The sequence below is a fragment of the Kryptolebias marmoratus genome, linkage group LG16 (assembly GCF_001649575.2).
Source record: "Kryptolebias marmoratus isolate JLee-2015 linkage group LG16, ASM164957v2, whole genome shotgun sequence".
Classification (NCBI taxonomy): domain Eukaryota; kingdom Metazoa; phylum Chordata; class Actinopteri; order Cyprinodontiformes; family Rivulidae; genus Kryptolebias; species Kryptolebias marmoratus.
Genome location: NC_051445.1, coordinates 13,202,504 through 13,224,195, shown reverse-complemented (window position 1 = coordinate 13,224,195; position 21,692 = coordinate 13,202,504). Strand labels below are relative to the sequence as shown.

General features: G+C 43.4%; 2 protein-coding genes across 3 annotated transcripts; both read right to left on the bottom strand.

Annotated features, from left to right (window-relative positions):
- Positions 1 to 397: 397 nt before the first annotated feature.
- On the bottom strand, positions 398 to 12,177 carry nacad (NAC alpha domain containing). Its single transcript, XM_017425041.3, has 10 exons — positions 11,734 to 12,177; positions 8,168 to 8,451; positions 2,832 to 8,061; positions 2,417 to 2,647; positions 1,920 to 2,011; positions 1,540 to 1,608; positions 1,290 to 1,436; positions 1,064 to 1,198; positions 853 to 975; positions 398 to 556 (listed from the first exon to the last, which is right to left on the bottom strand). The coding sequence occupies exons 1-10, from the start codon at positions 11,816 to 11,818 to the stop codon at positions 542 to 544; spliced, it is 6,411 nt and encodes a 2,136-aa protein (XP_017280530.1). The 5' UTR covers positions 11,819 to 12,177; the 3' UTR covers positions 398 to 541.
- A 2,882-nt stretch (positions 12,178 to 15,059) lies between these two features.
- On the bottom strand, positions 15,060 to 21,316 carry tbrg4 (transforming growth factor beta regulator 4). 2 transcript variants are annotated; one of them, XM_017424941.2, is made up of 11 exons: positions 21,222 to 21,316; positions 19,589 to 20,104; positions 19,173 to 19,493; positions 18,703 to 18,877; positions 18,342 to 18,499; positions 18,130 to 18,240; positions 17,908 to 18,052; positions 16,608 to 16,835; positions 16,384 to 16,495; positions 16,065 to 16,179; positions 15,060 to 15,548 (listed from the first exon to the last, which is right to left on the bottom strand). In XM_017424941.2, exons 2-11 carry the CDS (start codon positions 20,009 to 20,011, stop codon positions 15,447 to 15,449), a joined length of 1,890 nt encoding a protein of 629 aa, XP_017280430.1. In that variant the 5' UTR covers positions 20,012 to 20,104; positions 21,222 to 21,316; the 3' UTR covers positions 15,060 to 15,446. The 2 variants fall into 2 exon arrangements, with proteins under 2 accessions (XP_017280430.1, XP_017280431.1); XM_017424942.3 differs by having other exon boundaries at positions 21,192 to 21,273.
- Positions 21,317 to 21,692: the final 376 nt, after the last annotated feature.

Genomic DNA, 21,692 nt, shown 5'->3' with positions numbered 1-21,692 from the left:
TATTTCATTGTGTATTCTCAGAGGATGTGTTGTATGTGACTCTTAGCAACAACCACCCCAAATTTTAGCACAATATCTGCAAACTTGACTGAACTATAGTCATTTTTGTGTTTTCTAAGATCAGACGGCTGTGGTAGCCATCTTAAATGGTTTTGACTCCAAAAGGTAATCAGTTGTAGACGTATATACAATAATTATTTCCTGAAAGTTTCATTAAAATACATAGAGTGGTTTTTTAGATATTTTGCTAACAGACAGACACATGTATACACACCTTGATATGGGCAAAAGCCTTATCGCACCACCTCCTCCTTTTTTGGCAGCGGGCAATAACTATGTCTGTGATCTCCGCAGATTATGTCTTCCCAAAGTCCTTTCAGTAAATTCAATCTCATGGTTCAGTCACGCTAGAACAGACTTTATTTAGCAGATATTTGGGGATGCAACATACAGCAGCAGCGATACAGAAGAGTACAGAGTGTTTAGGCTTTAGAAAGGCTGGATTGAGGGAGTCAGGGATCAGATTGTCCTCGGTCCTCACTCACATGGTCAGCTCCTACATGAGAGGGGAAAAAATAAAAATTAACATCAAAACTGAACTGATTTATAAGATATGAGTCCCATTTTTAAAGATTTTACACATCAGGAAAAAGCTTCTGCGTCATTAAAGAATATTTAGCTTTTTGCTGCCATCTAGTGGGTAAAACATCCCACTGCAGGACATCAGGAGGGGGGGTTCTTCAACATAAAAGCTGTTCTTGTCATTTATCCTCTGCTCGTTCTCTTCCCTTCCCTCCCTGCTATGACTCATTGTTTTGTTTTGCCCCCCCTCCGTCCCTCCTTCGTCCTTACCATGATAGCATTCACAATGTCGTTCTTGTTGTGCTTCAGGGCACGGACAGCCTTGGCTCGGGACACGTTGGCCTGAGCCATCACCAGCTCGATGTCCCTCTGCTCCAGACCCCCATCGTCCACCTGATGTGCGGGGAGAAGCAAAGGGATGTAAGCAAAACCGGTGCGCCTAAGTGACAAGATCCCGAGCTGCACTCGCAGCCGTGCGTACCTCCTCGTCCTCCTCTTCGCTCTCCTCCTTGATGGTGAGGCTGGGTGGGGCCAGCGGGGCTAATGGAGAGGAGGACACGGGCACCTTAAATTTCTCTGCGGCTGCTTTGTGAGCCTGCTGAGACAAGTCCTCGATCTGACGAAAGAAAGGAGATTAGAGAGGAGAATTTAGAGCCAGCGCCAAACATAATGGAGACTAAACATTTAGGAAAGTGGGCCCGATGTACCTTTGCCTCCCCGAATACAATATAAATGTCCGACACAGGGCTTTTGAACACATCTGGTCTGCTGATGACAAACAAGATACTTTTGGACTTCCTGATGGTGATTCTAGTCACACCGTGGACTGGCTTCAGACCCAGTTTAGACATGGCCTACAGACAGAGTGACAATCAGGGATTAAACACTGGTGCATCTTGTCCTCGATGCATTTGATCGATTTATTTGAACATACTGATATACAGTCAGCAGCCTGACCTTGCGGGCCTTCTTCTCACTGCGACTTTGTTTTGGCCTGTTCAGCCCTTCATCCGCAGAGGAGATGGACTGGAAGAAAATTCATTACCTTTATTCTGAGAGTCTGTGATGTTTTGTATTGTTGTTAGTTTGCTAACTTACAAAAGTCGTCTCTGATAGTATGACTTAAACTCAGTACACAGGAAGGAATACAAATCAGAAACAAACCGTCCTATGGTCTTTAGAATTTGATGACAGTGTGTATTATGACTTTGTACAATATTTTCAGACTGTTAAACACTAAATATGAACTTATTTTAATATACTAATAAGATACCAAAACGACACGATACTCAACAGAGCAATGGGGGTCTCCAGCTCCGCTTTAAATCCAGACTCACCTGTGGTTCTGATGGTCTCAGTGGCTCCAGCTCTTCGAGGTCAGGCACTGACCCTTCACTTTCGGACTCATTGCAGGACGCCAACATGGAACCTGCACAATGAATTATTCCAAAATAGACTCAATAAAAGTGTGACTTAACTTTAAATCATTAAAAACCAATAACTGTTAGCATCATGACTGATGTTATGCTGATAAAGAGTGATTGGTATTATCTTAAAAAAGGACAACTAATCGATAATCACTGAATTTGCCAATGGAAAGTAACTTAATTCCATTTCTGTATTATGTAATTAAGCAATGTTGAACTGGCAACAACAAAAAAGTATTGTTTTCTCCCTCTTTTCATTTTTTATTTTTTACCACCTCTCGTTGCTTTATATTCAAACACATAAATGAAACAGGGGCAGAAAGAATAGTGAAAAGAACAAAAAAGAGCTAACAACATTTAGGGGATTTCTTTGCCCCACAGGACATTAACAAAAAATAAAAACTTACAGTTGTTCTTAACAGATAGGTCGGTCTCCTCAGAAATGTTGCGGCTAATTGGACAGCCCGACTGTCTGTCGGTCAGTTGTCGGGTGGAGAAGGGCTGGAGTTCTTGTTGATTGGCTGGAGAGGGCTCCTTCTGCAGCGGTCCAGTAGCTCCCCTGGTCTGAGATTTGAGACCTTGCTGGTGCTTTCCACCATCGCTTTTACCGTCTGGCTCCTCTTCAACCACAAAAGTACCTTACAGAGCACACAGTAACAGTAATTTTAATGTTGGAACGTTCACATTCAAATGCTCTTACAGCTCTCCCTCAACAAATCACAGTAAGATTTGTCATCACAAATGAAAACTGGCCATAACTAAAGAATTAAAAACTTACTTTGTTTGTATTGTTCAGTTATTTCATCTGTTTGTTTTGCTCACCTCTGCTCCTGTCTTGGCTGACCCCAGCCGGTCCTCGCTTGTTTTGCTTGTGGGGCTGCACGCTGACATTCGTCTGAGACTGTGAAGAAGACTCAGAGGCACACGCTGAGTCCAGCGTACCCGTCTCCTGGGTAGCTTGGGACAGGATCAAAGGCATGGCAGTGGGCAGTGAAGGTGAAGTGATGCTCGTAGCTGGAAAGACATCAGCGAAGTCTTGGAGGTTGTTGCTTCGGGGAAATCCAGACCCGGGGGGTGGCTGTGTCGCGGGGGAAGTGGAGAAAAGGGCGGGGGCGGTCTGGCACGCAGAGAGGGAAAACTGTTGTTGAGCTGAGAGGACAGGCTGGGACTCCTGAACGGGTGTGGACAGACCATCCAGTGGCTCCACGGAGGCAAAAGGTACTGAGGAGGAGTAGGGAAGTGGAGCAGTATCTATGTTGTTGTCATTAATGTCTGTTGTGAATACCTTCTGAGTATCAGGTAATGGTCTGTTATCAAGCACTTCTTGATCCTGATCCAGGTCTTGGTTTATTGCCAGCACTGTATTGATGTTGTCTAGAATGCTTTTGTTGGAATTACAGAGTCCTTGTCTGGGACTTTTGACATCAGAACTGGGACTGCTGTGCCCTTCGATCTGTAAACCCGATTCAACTTTGTCTGCCTCAGATATCCTCTGCTCAAATCCTGACGAAACGTTGTCATTTGCATCATGGCCTGTCTTAGTTTTAGAATTGTCTGTGCTCCCCTTTGAGCAGTCATCTTTCATGGAATTTAGTGGAGCGGGGGGTTTCTTTGGATCATCGACAGACTCAGGACTTAAGTCACTGTGACTTCCTGTCTGAGACGCTCTGTGTTTATTCTGCTTCCTTCGTCTCCCTTTTGTAGCAGCAGCCTGTGGATCCGAGCAAAGTCCACCCTTAGGTGTGTTCCTTGCAAAGTGCTCCGAGTCATTTGGTGCAGAAGAGGAGATTTTTTCATATTCAGTCCTCGGGTTGTTTTCGTCACCTCTTTCTTTTCTTTTGCCTTCCTCGTCTTCGTCCCCTGAGTTACAAACAACACAATGCTGTCCAATAAAGGCATCTTTAGTCTTTGGTTTGCCAACGCTTCTATCTGGCTTTAGACTGACACTGCAGTCTCTTTGGCTCTCAGTCTGAAGCTGTGCTCTCTCTGTGACAGCATTTTCCACCTTGTCCTCACAAGTGCGTCTGGGTCTAACGATGCCTGATGTACATTTAGGAGTGAAGGACCCGAATGATCCCTGTGGCAATAAAAATGCATTACTCTCCGGAGAGATAGACTGATGCTCTGAAGTTGTATCGCATCTTGATTCAGTTTTACTTGGTGAATCAATGCGTTTTCCAGCAGCATTTATATTAGTCGCAACTGAAATGCTACAAACACCCTCCTTTAAAAATGTAGTCTGTTTTGCATCTGATGCTTGGTTCATGTGACCCTGGGGTGCTTCTTCCTCCTCATCAGGAGTCTTTTTGGAAAGCTGAAGTGGCATCTCTTCAAGGGGAATATTAGACACAGATTCTCTGACACTGACATTCACACTCTGGCGCCTCACTTCATCTGACAGAGCGTTCAGACTCCCATACATGCCTCCTTCCAAAGAGTCAAAGGCGGACTCGCTTGAGTTCTTCCAAGGGTCTTGCATTTGCGTGTCTTTATTATCGTTTTCATTATCTGGATTCAGATTACTGACATTGTCCTCTGAGATCCTGGAGCTCCCATCTTCTCCGGAGCCTGCTTCTGAGAGCTCCTCAATGGATCTCCAGTGAGCCAAGTTGGACTCAGAAATGCCCTCTTCAATCAACTCTTTCTCCGCCATTTGCTCCCTTTTCCCACTCAGACTGTTGTTATCTTCCTCATCTAGAATAGAACCCAGGACGTTGTCGTAGTTCTCACACACTTCATTATTCATTGCTCTTTGACTCTCCGTATCACACATAAGTAGGCTCTCTGCCTCTAACTCATACCTGCTGCCCAGAGACAAAGAAAGTGATTCTCCTGCTCCCCAGACACCAAACTCACCCCCTGACCCAAATCCTAAACCAAAACCCAACCCCATTCTGGCGTCACACCACGCCCCAGCTTCATAGCCCATCTCTCTGCTGGTGTCTGTCTCTGAATTTTCTCTTTTGGGTGAGATAGCAAGGGGAGAGTGAGAGGATCCAACGGCTCCCAGGGCCCCCTCATCAGCACTCAGTGTGTTCTCCCTTAGGTTCTCCTGGGCAGAGTCACTGGGGCAATGTTCGGGAGTCAGTACCAAGTTGTCAGCAAGTTCTGAAGTGACTTCAGGGGTGGTAGAAACTGGGATGTTACTGGGGTTGGGACTCTGGTCTTTAGGACAGGATAGAAGAAGAACTCCTTTATTTAAGTCGTTGGTTGGAGTGACAGTATCCAGTGGAGTACCAGAATCACTGATCCTACATTCTCTACTGACAGACTCGACTGAAGCGTTACTCTGGTCAAGCTCAATTTCAATCTCCCTGTTAATACCTGACCTACACTGGGACTTTCCTCCCACAGGTACGTCATATTTAGCAGAGAAGGACTTTGATAATGCAACTCGGCTTGCTCCTACTGCCCTTTGGCTTTCAGAGTGGCTATGGCGAGGCTTGATGAGCAGTTTAAAAGAGTCTCTCTCAGGCTGGCTTGCGGCCTCCGCTTGTGTGTGCTCGGAAGGCAGTTTCAAAGCAACATCCTTCACTTTGGGGTTTTCCTCAGCCAGTTCTTTTGGCACGACTGGACTGTTCACGACTGACGTTTCCTGCGCAGAAGTGGCACGGTGGGGAAGGTTTTTAGAGTCAGTAGCAGAATTGGGTGAGGCATGAATAAACAGATTAAAATAAGGATTGTCCTTAGGCTCTTCAAGAGGGTTGCAAAAAAGAGCATTGCTCGTCATGTTCTTTCTCCCTCCTCTCTCGTTCAGGTTAGTGCATGACTCTGGTTGACAAGGATTTGTCTCTAAAGGTGGAGACAGTTCCTGGATATCAGCTGGTAGATCTGTGCTTGATTGCAAAGCTGTTCTTTCCCATTCTCCACCGGCTGTTTCAAATTCAAGGTCTGGTTTAGATTCAGAGGTTACAGACTCTCCACCACTACCTTTACTTTGAGCCACAACTGCTTCAGAAGCACAGACAATGTTGTGATCCACTTGCTCGTCCGAACTTGGTTGTGTGTGCAAAGGTTCATTTTTATCTAAGCTCTGTTCTGCTTCAGGTTGGATTTCACTCGGATCAAGGCCATCGGCTGGTACGGGTTCTAGTGATTGTGCATGCCTCTCAGTGCTGTACAAGCGTTCATCTTCCTCCCCGTTATAGGAGGCAGAATCTAAAGAGTCATCAGAATCATCTTGGAAACAAAAGGAATCATCCAGCCCCTCATTGATTGATGTTTCCGAGAGCGAATGAAGAAAAGATCCTGAGCTGTCCTCATCTGTAGGATCATCCTCTGCTTTGCTATCACTCTCATCATCGTCGTCGTCTTCCTCTTCCTCCTCCTCTTCTTCTACGACTTTCACCTCTACTTTGGCATCCTCACCAGCCTCAACCTGCTCATTGTTTTCATCATCATTTTCATCACTTTCAGGAGCGGCGTCAGCATTGCCACCCTCATAATCGTATTGATCATTATCCTCTTCGTCGTCGTCGCCATCCTCTACATCTGCCTCCTCCTCTCCTGCTGCATATGCATCGACATCCTTTCTTTCACCTCTGTCATTTACTTCTGTTTCATTCTCTTCCTCTGTGGGGAAGAGGGTGATTTCCATTGAATCGGCCTTAAAGATTAGGTTGGTGTGAAGTGGGAAGGAGATGAGCGAAGCAGGGATCATCCTTTCCTCATCTAGTATATCATCAGCACATGCTGACTGTGAGAGTATGAAGGAGCTCGGACCGAGTCTGTCAAAGGCTCCAGGACAAAAAGCATCCAAGGGGAGGAGGGGTGAGTCAGGGCTCAGGCTAGAAGAGGCCATTGTCATGTTTTCTGTATCAGGGGTGAAGGCAGAGGAGGGAATGTCTGGGTGGGCATCTATCTGACCATAATGTTCGTCTGATACACATGTGTCCAGCTGCAGTCTCAGGCCTAGCTGCATGGGTCTGGAGTACTCTGACTTCCCTACACTGGCTTCTTCCAGTGGGCAGAGTGAGCTTTCTGACTCCCTCTCATCTTCCTGAGAATCGCTGCTGCTGCTGCTCCTTCCAGGGGATGCATTTTCAGTCACCCAATAAGGACGGCTTGTTCCTCTGGAAATATTGATCTCCTCTCCTTTTAGAACCTCATCCTCCTCAGGAATCACTGTGTCCGTTACACCTCTCTGTGAACTCGTAACAAACTCCTCCGTTTGGTAAAGGCAGAAGTCTCCGACCCTTTCCTCCTCCCGCTCTGAACTTAACCGTCCCTTTTCCTCCCCAACTTCATCTCCAATCTCGGACAGGGAGCCCACAAAGCAAGCGGGGGCCTCTTGTGTTTCTTCTACCAGAAGCAGGTTGGGAGAAGTGGAAGGCGAGACGGAGGATGTGTAAGAGGATGTCCAGCTGCCTCCTTCCGCTGTAATGTAAGAACCAGAAGGAGACGTCAGAGGAGAACAGAGCTCCTCACTGTCAGAGGGAGAGCCAGGGGAGAGAGGGGAGGCCGGGGAGCCAGGGTAGGAATGATGTTTAAGGTTCGAAGAGCGGGTAGTCACTTTGATTGGGGTGGAAGGAGCGGTGTAGTAAAGGTCTGGGTCAAGAGATGAGGGGACACCAACTCGTAAGGGGTCAACCGTATAGGTCGGCTCAGAGAAGGACAGAGCAACTGGAGAGGACAGCTCTGAAATAGAGAATGAAGGCACTTCATCTTGAGTGAGGGTCTGCTTGTCTTCCTGGATGTCTGATAGTTTGTCATCTGTTGTGACTGTCTCTGAGGAGGAGGAGGAGGAGGAGGAGGAGGAGGAGGAGGAGGCGGGGTGTGTGACAGAAGGCTGTACATGATCTTTTTCCTGATCCTCTGATTTCTGGAGGATTTGTGATTGGGTTTCCTTGTTAGTGAAATCCAACTGCCTCTCTTTTGTTTGTGCCTGAAGACGAGAAAAAGGTGGGATATTTGCCCGAGCACTCGGCTCAGCGAGGGGATTTTCCTTCTGGTTCTCTCTTGTTTTGAGCAGCGTCTCTTCACCCATCACCACTCTAGTGTCAATGGTCTGTGGTTCCTGATAGTCACTCTCCACCTCGGATCCAGTCAGAACCTATTAATAACACATCAAACATACAAGTTGATATAAATGACAGCACTAAAATGCATTGTTTACCATGTGCGCTGTAAAATTACAAACATGAACACAAAGTGCACACCTTGATTCTTTCCATCTTTACGGGTATGTGGCGGCCACACGGTCCGTGACCTCCTAACTTTCCCGACAGTCTACTTGTGTTGCTGCGATGGTCGGAACCTTCAGGTTGCGGCCTCGGGGGGCCGGACAAGCTGGGCTTCATGTGAAATAACCGTGGCCCAAACGGAGAAGTGCATGCTGGGAGAAGCTTCTGTGGTGTACTGGGAGAAGGGCTGGAACCGCTGTCATTAGGGGAGGAGCCACTGTCACTTGGACTAGAGTCAGTAGATGGGTGTCTTGTCATATCTGGAAAAAAAAGGGAAAATAACCTTTCAAATATTAGGGAAACAGATGTAAATTCAATGAGGAAAGGTTATTTTTTACATTAAAGGTTATTTTAGATAAATGAGAAGTAAACAATAGAATTATTCTGCATGTTGTGGAAAGATGTGAATCCTTCCTGACACAAACACTAAAAACTACTGGGTTATTTTAATAACAGGGTTAAAGCTGTTGGGTCATAGATTGGGTTGGTTTGACCAAATATTGGGTCAAAACGTTTGACCCCGTGGTTCAGCTGGAAAAGCTGTCATTCTTCACTGTCCAAACTTGACGGGACCTCATCTTCAGGAAGTAATATGTAAAGAGAGTAAAAAAGCAACTTAGTTTTTTGTAAATAACTTTAGTTTGCACTAGACAGTGAGTTTAGGTTCCTAAAATAACATTAATTGGTGCTGGCTAGTTGACACTAATAGCAGATAGTTATAGCGAGATAGGCCAAGTTGGTAATCATTTAGTAACCCAAATTTTGGGTTTTTAGTAGGTCCATATCAACAAGTAAGCAATTTTAACCAAATGTTAAGGTAGAAAACTTAACTCGATATGCTAAGTCAAACTGATAACCCATCCCTGCTGAGTTACACCTGCTCAGGGTTGGCTCAGTCCAAATTTCACCCAGAGCTGGGTTACAAATTGGGTTGTCAGACATGAAAAAATATAATTAAAATGCCAGTCAGAAAACTAATGTCTCATAGTATCGTAACTATTGATTTAATTTAAAAATTAAATTAAATCAATAAATATATTTAAAGATTGCTTTTGAAAATCCATAAAAACAGAATAAATCAGGTTGTTCTTTGAGATGGAAGTGAAAAATAATGTTTCTGTTTGTTAACAACAGTACAGTTCTTAACCTTTGCTTCTTTTTCTGTCATTATTTTTATGCAGACATAAACATAATCCCTACTAGCAGCCATACATGGACCCTAAATTTTAAAGCTTATTCACCTTTGTTTTTTTCCGACCACGCTGTCATCTTGTGTCCTGAAGTGTCAGCATGAATTAGGAATTCATTGAGAGGAAATGGCAGGGGGAGATGAAGGAAATGGGGTCAGCAGGCTGAGTGAGGGGAGTCATTTGGATAAGGAAGAGGAGTCAAGAGAGGATGAAGATGAAGCAAAGATTGTTTCAGATTTTTATATATATATACATATATATATATATATATATATATATATATTTTTTTTTTTTTTATCATTTTATGTTGATGTGGAGCTATGATAGAAAACTCAACATTCACTGAAATGACTCCAGAAGATCTGCTGTTCGACTCATTCTCTACGGAGAGAACAGAACCTCCTTTTAACTGGGCTATCACCACGGTGACCTCAATCCACATCCTGATTGGCTATTATAACACAAGAGGTTCAGCTCTGTGCCAGCCACAAACACACACACACACACACACTTACATACACATGGCTTGGCTTTGCCAGGAACCCAGTGATCACATCACATTAACTCTCTGTTCTGTTGCTCCATCTTTGCATCTCTCCCTCGAACGATCTCTTAACCTCTTTCTACCTAATCCGCTCACTCATCCAGCTTTGCACATGGATGTAGAGAGCAGCACTTACTCGTGACATATCAGTTGCCTTAGTCAGTATTATTTTAGGGATTTCTTTTTTTATATATATATTTCTTTTTGCCTCTCCTCCCTTGCTGCTGTCCTGCCCTGCCTGGGGGTGGTGGCGGATGCTCGTGTCAGCACTTAGCAGTCTTCTCTAATCATTGCCTCGGTGTTATGCTAAATCTGTTTTTGTGTGTGCTGAGTCATACCTCGGAGATAAAACTGTTAAAAAAAAAGAAAAAGATGCACGGAAGGCAACCGCTGCTCTGCATTTACATGTGCAGTGCAGTGCAGCCTGATATCTGCATAGGGTTCAGTTAGTATCCTCCTGGTGTCTGCATGCAGAATCCCACAAAAACACACAAATATGCAGGCAGGCACAAAATAAATACGCCTAAGTAATATCTAAATGTTAAAGAAAGAAAATCAAGCATGACAAGAATAATGTGTTGGGATTTAGAGACGCTTATGTGCCAGGCACTAGGAACACACAAATGCACTGGGTTTGTCAAGTATCCTGAATACTTTAACGACCTACAGATCACCTCTGTTTCTACCTGGAGTCCCATCTGAAAGAATGCAGTCAAAATTTAGCACCACGGTTTGTTATAGAGAAATCAGGCCGCAGCAAGTTGAGCTCAGCGGAGCTGCGTCACAGAGGCTGCAGCGCTACCCTCAAGGGGAGCCTCTATTTCAGCTGCAGCTCAGATCGAGCTCTGAAAAACAGACACCTCACAAGTATCAGATGAGTCTTTGGCTTTCTAGAACATCGCCAACTCACATTCGTAAAGGTGCATTTAAAACGTCTCCCTTTTAATCAACTAAATGCTTGATGTAAGTCGTAACTTGAGCATCAGCCATCTCTCTTTTCCTCTTCTCCACACTGTAAATAATTAAAAATTATTTTTAAGTTCAAGAATAAAGCAGGGAAATGATTAGTTTAAAGGAAATTTATAGCCAAAATAGTAAACTAGTTTGAAATATATGCGGTAAGTAGGCAGGGATCTTTCATTTTTTGCCCCTCCCGATCGCTGTCATCATCAGAAACACAACACATTGTCCGGTATCTTGCTGCTTTAAGGCTGTGTTTGTGTGTTGCAGAGTGCCCTGCCATGCTGCTGTGTCATGTTCCTGGCGAGGCTGGGGGAAGGGAGGAACTGCTGGGCTCTGCTTATAGAGATCTGGATGCGGATGTGGTTCGAAGATGGAGTGGAAAGAGGGAGAACGAAATGAGGAGGCCAGTTTTAGGGTTGTCGGGGGAGCTCTGACAATGATGGAGGCTGGGAGCTTTTAGAAGTCTATAGGTACGTTTAGGTTAAAAGGCAGTTTAGGTTTTCTTGAGAACAAGTAAATTAAGCTGTGATGGGAGTTGATGTATGGGAGGGGAGGGTGTAAGGAGGGGGACACACAGCCTGGAGCTAAAACATGCAGCTGAATCAGAGCTTACTCAAGTTGCACATGTCAACAGAAAGAAAACCCCAACTCTAAAATGACTGATCTCCAGATATAAACTAACTTCTGAGCACTTTGTTTGTCTCTAACAAGCTTTTCTCTCTTCTGTCTGTTGTTCAATCCTGTCCATCTTCATCTTGTTTCATATGTAACTCATCTCTGTCCTCAGCTGCATCTCTTGGCCTAATTGCCTCCCCGCTATCCACCCTCCAACCCAGAGGTCCTACCTGGTCCTGGGAGTCCCGTTTCCTCGGTCCCCAGCTCCGGATGCTTGTCGTCGGGGACAGATCTGCGAATGGTTTCCCCCGGCATGCTTCTCTGCTAGCTCTCGTTGGCTCTGACGCAATGATAAACCGTACAGTTGGAAAAGACAAGGTGAAACGGGGAGAGGGAGTGAGGAAGAAGAAGAGGAGAAAGAGGACGGGAGGGAGGGGGGTCTGAGTGCTGCTGCAGCACGTGTCGCTCTGGATGTGTGTGTGTGTGTGAGAGACAGAATGAGGCAGACAGAAGGAGAGTCAGAGGGAGGAAAACAGGGTTTTTTTTTTCTCGGTGCAGCTCAGTGATGCTGCTGCTGCTGTGGTGGGTGTGTTTTAAAGCCTCATGATCCTGTTTGTCTCAGTATGTGTGTGTGTGTTGAATTGAAGAGGAGCTGCAGTATTTCTCTCCTGATGCCCAGTTCCTGCTCTCCTCCCTCCTCCCTCCGTTTCATCTTTCCAGTATTGCCCCCTCCCTCCTTTCTTCCCCTCATTGTTGCTCCCAGCCAAGCAATGACTGGATCCTGAGAGATGATGTCAGCAGATTTGGGCTGATGTCTCAGTGCTGCCCCCCCACAACCTTGGAGGAGAGGACCAGTACTGCAAAAACAAGAACAAAAAGAAGACATTAGGTTGGGGATTTCAGGGAAAACAAAACAGATGGAGGATCTAAAATCCCCTCAAAATCCCAAAAGGATGAATGTGAAACCAAAAGTTTTTTCCTACCTACGTGTGTCCAGCACGGATGTCAAACTCAGCCAGACGGGGAGCTGAAAATTAAATTCATGGTTCTAACTGAGGGCCAATCTCAGTCAACATCAAAAGAATAAATTGACCTTGGTTTTAAGATTCTAAATTATTACGAGAAAAATATAAATGACTTATTGCCAAGACATAGAGTTTAGAACAAACAAAATACTGAATAAAGAGAAGAAAGAAATATTCTAAAGGCATTTTTATGCCTTCTCTCTATCAGATTTTTTTATTACTTAGTAATACCTTTGATCACAGTCCATCAAATCAGCCAAATAAAATCCCTCAATAAAAATTCAAACATACAGGCACTAATATTCTACTTTGAAATAAGAAAACCGGACTACAACAAATTCCGACTCACTATCTGTAAAATTCAGCCATTTTTGTGTTTTCTAAGATCAGCTGGCTGTGGCAGCCATCTTAAACTGGACTGACTTCAGATGTTAATGAGCTGCAGGTAAACAATACAGACTTAATGAAAGTAGTTCCAGTAGTTCATGTGATATTTTGCTAAAGCTCAAGACAAATGGACGCAAACATTATCGCCCTTTCCCCTTGGGTGGTGGGCAACAAATGCTGTATATTCACTGAAGCTGACCCTCTACTGCTTTGATGCCCATTAGTTTAAGTCAAATTAGGCTGCATGTTCATCAGGAAGAGTTTAATTGGTTTTATTTGGACGTTCGTTGTTGCTCTTTCTATAATAAATACAAAGATTACTGAAAAATTGAAACTTAATTTTCTTGTCTTTGAAGTTGGCGCATTGCCATTAGAAGTCTGAGATAAATATGCTCAATTTTCTTAATCAAAATGCGAATTAATAATGGCTAACACTGTCACAGATTACCAAGTCAGTCCTAATACATGTAAAATATCTTGTGAGGGCGACGAAGTCTTTACAGGGGCTGTTTCTGGCCCGTGGACCTGGTACTTGATACGTGTCCTTGAGGACCGACTGGGACACGTTTTCCCCCCCGAGCGTGATCAAAGCATCAGCTCATTGTGACTTTATTTGAATGTTTAAAGATTCCCTTTAAGAGACTGAGGGTCACAGCAACTTCACAGCAAAGTGAAACAAAAAAGTGAAAATAAGCACAATATTGACTCAACTTAAAGATACAAAAGTCCAGACTAAAATCATTTTGGATGAGAGCAGATGTAATAATACTACCTAGATGTCTCTTTTGCAATTCTATAAATATTGAAACACAAATATATTTTAAATTTAGATCCCTTTGAAAGCAGTTCATTATGTTTTAATACCTTTGTCAGTTCATGCACAGCAACAAAATATTGTCTTAAAGCCTGTTAGCAAACTGATCTAAAGGATATCGCCAATCAATCTTGAACATGGCCAAAATGTTTCAATAGATCGTATTGTTTCCATTCAGGAGGAGGTGAGACAGTAACTGCGGTGCAGCATTAGTCAGCTTCCCGACAATGAAAAAAATATGGCTCAAACATCTATTTTTGAAGATTATATCAGAGAAGAGCTTGTCAAGCTCAATTTATGGTATGATGTAGGGGTCTTTAATTTCTTTATTTCTATTTTTCCTGCCTTGTGACAGTTGTTTGCGCTCTCTACTCAACAGGGAGATAAAGTTTATTGCAACCTACTGATGTATAACCGGCTTCAAACATAAATGCATAAAAAAATCTTTAATTTTACTGTCAAAGGAGAAGAAACAAAACAGAAAAATGTGCACGACGGTTTGGTCGTTTTGAGGATCTGTAAACTGCTAGCAGCTTATCAGCAGACGCATGCTGAGGTTAAAATAGGTGGAAACATAAAGGAGACACAGCAGCAACATAAGGCCAAATGATCTGCAGCTGTAGTTTCCATGGTAACTCAAAACTTCCCATGACAGAGTGCTAGCTCAGCAGAAGAGGCTGCTGCTTTAACAGCCTCGACGCAACATGCATGCCCTGCATACATAAAGCTGCAGACAGATTCAAAATAAGACACAGTGTTTGAGGGTTTTCTGAGAGTCTGACTCTCATCAAACACTCAGATCTGTTTCTTACAGCATCAGTCAGGCAGTGGCAGAGGTGGACAAATAGACCTTTTAACCATTCAAAGACACATTGCTGCACCATTTCAGTCCAAACTGGGACTAAAGAATGCAAAGCTGTTTGTCAGTCAATCGATTCGTTTGACAACCAGGAACCAGGCGCAGCACTAGGAGATCATCTCATATCTTAACAGAAGATTCCCCCCCCCTGCTCTTTGGGTTGTCAGCCTGTGATGTGCTGCTGTTGCTCTTCATCATGTCGTGTAAGCACTTTCAGGTCAGCAGGGTTTGGGTTTTTTTTTTTTTTTTTGCTCTTGCTAGTTTTTCAGGTTGGTGTTCTTCACTTCAGCATGCACATTAAAGGGAAATCTATAGATTTTAGATTTTAAAATATTTGTACGTGAAGATTGGCTAAAGAAGTTTCAACTCTGCAAATAAAGCAAAGTGATGCTTCAGGCTGCCCAACCGTACACCCCGCCCCCATGGAAAATATTTGATTATACTGCAAGAATAAAAACAAGAGAGGGAAAATGACTATAAAACAATTTATTCCATCATAAGCTGACATGCAGTCACAGAGATATCTTATTTTAACAGATGTGTATCCTGATATGAAGCATTTTTGACCTAAATCCCACAGAACACCAGAACTTCTGTTTGCAGATGTAAAGAATCAAGTCCTTGATCATATCATATCTCTGTTGTGTTTTTTTCTGCCTCCCTCTTGATCCAAACCATCATCACCATGGAAACAGGGAAAGCCCCACATGTTGCCAGGGGAACGAAAAGTGAAAGTATGCAACGCCACACCGATCTGAGTGTGGATGTGGGTGGACGTGTGTGTGTGTGTGTGTTCCCTGTGGGGTCCACTCGACAGGGGAAGCTCTGATTCAGCCAAGGCTGCGGATGCCGTTCGGTTCACTTGGCCATGTCCTCGGCCACAGCCTTCCCCATTTTGTCCTTCAGGTATGCCAGTTTCTGCCAGTCCGTCTTCAGCTCAAGCCACTCGTAATAAGGAACCTTAGGGAGAACATAAAGAAATGTTTTCAAAACGTTTAGGGGGTTTATATTTAGTTTCTTGAAAGGCACAGAGCTGTGAAACTCACTTTCTCTTTTAAAAACCTGAAGACAAGTAAACAAAATGACAGCTTTTAACCTTAGACATTAGTTGAAACATGTTGCGACGCAGCAGACCTGAGAGGTGCTACGAGCAGGTAAGGAGATTGTCCTAGATGAAGAAACAGGCAGAGCTTGGATTGGCCTAGATCAGCTCTATTTATACCCCAGACTGCAGCACAACCCACCTGATTTTCAGTTTTAACAGAGTATTAGGTCCATTGTGTGCACGCCCTCAGCTTGTTGGGTGTTGCTGCAGCTTCTCTGCCTCGCTTTACTGAAATATTTCTATCACGGCAAACACCACGCCGCCCGACTCCTGTTTTAACTGGTTTTAGAGTGCAAAGCGTGGAACGAAAACCTGACGCAACAAACGGGAAACACTGCCACAGTGCTGACGTCGCCAACATCTTTTTTTACCTCCACTGTGATGAAACCAGCCAGCTGAAGGTGTCGCTTCATCATGGTGAAACGTCCCAGAAGGTTCCGACTCTTGGAGCCGTAGTTGGGGAATTCCATCCCAAAGAAAGCCAATCTAAAAAGAGATCAAAAAATAACTTTAGACACCTAGAGCAGAAGTAAAACTGCTTGTTTAAAAGGTACTGTTTTACGCAAATCAAAGGCCGAGTGTTCCTTCAAGGAACGCATCCGGCCCGCTGCCTTTCATCTTATGATGAGAAGGCACAGAGTTACAGCTGTAACATTTTTGTTATGTCAGAAAACGAGCCCAGAGACTCACCGCCGTGCCCCTTCGGGTAAATTCTGGTCTCCTCCTCCACTTGGTAAATGAGGGGCTTTTAGCGCTAAGATGTCAATTGGCTTGTTGTCACAATCCACAGCCATCTCTCCATCTGAGTGAGGCGTATCAAATGTTCAACACAGAAGACACGTTTAGAAAAAGGTTTCTGAACAGTGTTTATAATGTGTGAAAACTTATTTAAGGGTTAATTTGGCCCCTCTCACCAATGGTCCATCCATATGTGGTGCCAACTCCGGTGCGAAGGACCTCCAGCCTCCCACCCACCAAATTTAGCAGCGCTTCTCTCAGACTGCTCTGCAGTTCGGACAGGGAGGAGCTGGCCGCTGGGACAGGCAGGAGACTCGGAGTGGAAACCGAATGCTCCAGGAGGAGAGTCGCGGCAATGTGCAGCAGCTTCAGGTTGTAGCCGTTCACTCGAACTGGCTTGCCGCCTGCTCTCAGAAAACACAACAAAAGCAGAGAAGTGTTGGCAAATTACTTGCGCTGGTGCTGTGCTGCCATCTACTGAACCAGAGCAGGATTTTTAGCCACAGAGGAACGCCGCAGATATTTAGATCAGCGCAACAGTTTCACAAAAACACCATCTGCTCTTTGACCAAATAACCTGGATGTGATATTATAACGCTATAAAACAAGAGGCTAATTTATATCACAAATAAACTGAACAAAGCTGATTTAACCAAATTCAGTTTAATATCAGTGTGAGTCTTTAGGTTAGTCAAAACCACAGAATATACTTGCAGAAGTTTTGATTTCTATAAAAGAGATTCTTATTATTTTAATTTGTCTTTCCAATGTGCCATTTGTTGCTTTACAGCAGGGGTGTCCAACCCTGGTCCTCAAGGGCCACCATCCTGCATGTTTTCCTTGTTTCTCTGCTCTAACACACCTGATTTGAATCAATGGGTGATTGACAGGCTTCTGCAGAACATGGAGAGGTAATTTTACCACTGAATCAGGTGTGTTGGAGCAGGGAAACAAGGAAAACATGCAGGATAGTGGTTCTCCAGGACCAGGGTTGCCAACTCCTGGCTTAGGCTGAAACGAAGGACTATCTTCATTATTCTTATATCTTGTGTTAATAGTTCAAACTAAAAAGTAGCCGTTTCATAAAGATTCTTTTTTAATTTTCCCTATAGATGCTTTGACAGGTCTGTGTTGCGTTAGGGACTGCTGTTTGTTATGGAATATAAGCAACATGCATTCAGGACAGATTAACGGGTAATTACAGGGTTGGATATCAGTAAAAACATTACATTCGTAGCAACATTCTTAATTATGAAGGACGGAAATTTAGGTTTCACTTTGTCCCATTATTTGTGGCTGCTTTTAACCTCTAAAGGAGGAGGAGATGTCTGTCTCTCCTCGGTGTCTTTTTGTAATATAAATAAGCTCAACTGCACTGACACAAACTGGAAATCTGTATATTTACACATTCAATATTTATCTAAAACAATAATACAAAATAAGAAAACCATGAACACACAGTGCAGTGTGTCGTACCTGACAGTTTGGCGAAATGACTTTGCTGACAAAGCGGGGTGAGATAGTGGGGTTTGGCCTGCTGCAGCACACACATCGACCAGGCAACATCTGTCTGCAGAAAAGGCTCCAGGCCTGTGAGGGACTCCTCCAGGACTTTGTGGACCTTCAAGTAAAACAGGACAGAGAGAAGTAGAACCTGCTTTGTACAGTCGCTACAACAGTGTTTGATTTCATTATTACCTTGCTAAAAAACTCATCTCCTTTGCTGGGCTGGAAGCCCAGTCTGGCAAAAGTCATGAGCAGATTGCAGAGCTGAAAAATGTTGTATTTTTCACTGTTTGCCGTGTAATGCTGTTGACGGAAGGCACAATGAGTGAGTGGGAAAACAAAGAAATAGTTCATCTGAGATCATAGATGAAATGTTTTAAAGTAACTGAATCACACAAAGTCACCTCGACAAAGGCTTCAAAGAGAGGAAAGTGGAGCCACTTGAGGAAGCCCAGTGATTTTGCGTAGCGTGTGACATCAGTTGCCCTGAGCTGAGGAACTTTGGGCAACAACTCGCCGGACAATCGTTGAAAAACCTGAGACTGATTGAAGTTCAGCTTCCCTATAAGAGACAAAAAAACAACAACAAATAAAACATTATCATTCCAAAGTCTATTATTTTCTGAACTACAGGTGAATTTTGCAGCCATCTTTCTTCATTAGGTTTTAATTGTTAAATAAATGTAAAGCTTCTCTTCTTTTCATATTTTTAAAAGCAACAATCGCTGTTGCAAGTGCGCAGCCTTTAAGTTGGAGAGGTATTACCGTAAGCAAAAGCCACGTCCATTATTAGACGAGTGGTGAAATCCGCTGATGGCTTCTGGAGGATGTGGTACGACAACGCTCTGAGCAGCGGGATGCTTCTGCGATTCTGAGCTGCCAAAGATACGCAGACTTTGCGAATGTCTTCAGCTGTAAAGCTCTCGGCTACTTCCAAAGCCTTCAAAATGAACAAACAAAAGATTCTCATTCATGTCTGGAATCACAGACTGACAATCCTAACTAACATTTGATGAGCCTCAATTAGATTTGTACACCAAAATCATTGTGTTCTGCGATAATTTTGAGATCTATTATAACTTTGTGTTGTCAGTTGGATGATATGTACACACTACTGTTGGTTTATTTCACACATAGTATTACAAGTATGTTGAGCTTGTATATAGACAAACTGAATAAAATATACAAATGAGTGACTGCTTTTAAGTTAAACGCGACTGTTTTAACTCTGGTACCTTGTCTTCAAGTTTGTCCATCAAAGCAGGTGACATGTGTTCTCCTTTGGATATCAACACACAGACGGTTTTCGAATCAGCAATCTCAGTCCAGCGCAGCTCCAGTTGTTTCAAGGCAGCACTCACCAACGCCACGTCCTGCGGGTCTTTTCTTCCTGCCCCCCAGTCTACCAGGAGGGCCAGGTGCCTGCATGATAGCTTGCGAATTCTCCACAAGACCTCTGTCTGCACAGAACCGAGTACTGGGTTGGTGTGGGGAACATTCATGACCCAGAGGGTTCGTAACACAGTCACCAGGTTGCTATTCCACACTGTTGTCACCTGGTGCAAAAAAAAAAAAAAGAAACTCGATAAGATGTAAAGTTTATTTCATGATATTCATGCAAGTTTGTGTCTCTGTAACACAGCTTCCTTACTTCTTGAGATAAGATGTTCATCATACTCTGGACCCTTGAATCTGACAGCAGTTCTGGTTCTGGTTTCGTAAACTTCCCCTGTGCTTTGATGACCAACTGAGACCACTTTGATAAAGTGCCAGCAGCGTCATTAGCATTACTTCCATATTTTTCCCATGCAGACAGGATGTCCTCTGGTGTCTTTGCCTTTTCAACCATCTGGTTCAGCTCGGTGGGAGCTGGTATATCTGGAAATCGCTGGCTATCTTTGGGGACTGTCCTTTCACACATTAATCCGTCTGTGACCCACAGCCAGCGTTGAGCCCTTGACACCGCTGCTGGACCAGCCACAGGTGGAGGCAGGCGAACAGCAGCAAATGCTGACGCCTGAGAAGAAACCCTGCAGAGCAGGTGGGCACATCTGCCCAACAGGCGGTTGGCCATTGGGTCTGAGAGACAGTAGCCTCGGTCAGGACAAAAGCAGACCAGATGTTTCTCACAGTTCAAAAACCATCACCACCATCCCACACACTGAATCTGTGAACGAGAGAGGTCTTCATTAGATGTTGTTACAGGGAACTATTAATAAGTTATAATAGCATCACCATAACAGTTAAAGGCCAAGCATTCTTTAAAGGACTATATAATTCCCAGCTCCCTTTCAACCAGAGTGTTAAACTATGATCATCCTTTGATCCGAACGAAAAAAAATTATGCGCAATCTCATGCAATACCACAAGACATGTTAGCTTTCATAGCACGCATTTAGGATGACACTCAGCTACTACCACACCAAAATTAGCCCAATTTCTGTAAATTAACTGAGTGATAACCATTTCTGGGTTGGCTAAGTCCATTAGCTGTGGCGGCCATCTGAAATTGGGTTGACTTGAAAAGTTATCAAGGCATAGACGTGCACTCGATGTTTAATTTCTGAGAGTTTCACTGAAATAAGCCCAAAGGTAAATGAGATATTTTGCTAACACTCAGACCGAGCTGATCCTAACGGTTTGTAACAAAGACCTAAGCAAAGATGTAACTCAAAGTGTAGCACTTGGAAGTATGTGTTGGGAATACCTCTCTTCTACTACCACCATACCAAACTTTAGCTCAATATCTGTAAAATTAGCTGAGCTAAAAGCTATTTTTGTGTTCACAACAGTTGCTTAGCTGTGGCGGCCATGTTGAATTAGCTTGTCGTGAAAAGCTTAACGTACATCCAATGCCTACTTTGAGAATTTTTTTTAATCTGTCCACTGGTTCATAAGACATTTTGATAACACACAAACGAACACACGCACAGAAACAATATCGCCGTTTCATCAGTGACCAACAATTAGAAAAGAAAATTCGAGTTGTGTAACTTGCAGACACTTATGAGACACACAATATCATAACTACATGAAGCTCTGCAGTATACACTGTTATAACGCTATTTTACACGAGATATGTCGTTTAATAAAAGTAGGCCGGTCAGATAGAAGCTGCTCTTCCTGTCACGTAACAGCAAAAGCTGACCTTGTCGTGGAAACGAAGGGACGCAATCAAACAACTCAGCCCAGCCTACAGCCATCCAACTGAGTATTGTTTATAAAGTCCTAACACAAACAGTAAACATACAAACCTTTTTACTATCGTATTCATACAAATGTACCTGAAATTATGGAGAGATTTGGCAAAAGTCCGCTTGCACGAGGAAATGCCTATCAGAGACGTCGCAGGAAATTGACGTCAAGAGGCACCGTCACGTGATCAGCATACGGAACTACAATTGGCTAAAATGTTTTTATTTCTGTTTTTTTTTTTTTTTTTTCCTTTTTCGAGCAAAACCAGATAAAATAAACATCGTAAATCAAGTCTTGTAAAAATTATTAAAAATTAAAGTAATGACGATCATGTTCATTAATTTACGACTAATAACTTTTGAGACTGTCAACAATTCATTCATTCATAGAAACATGATTCAGGAGAGGAATGATTACATTTTTGTTGAAGGGATATAATCCCTTCATAGCTTTGTTTTAATGGTTAAAACTACTTAAATGTCAAAGGATATTTTCAACAGGAAAATTTTCTTCTTGCAATTTAGCTGGGTTTTTAAAATTTAAATACATTCTTTTAAATC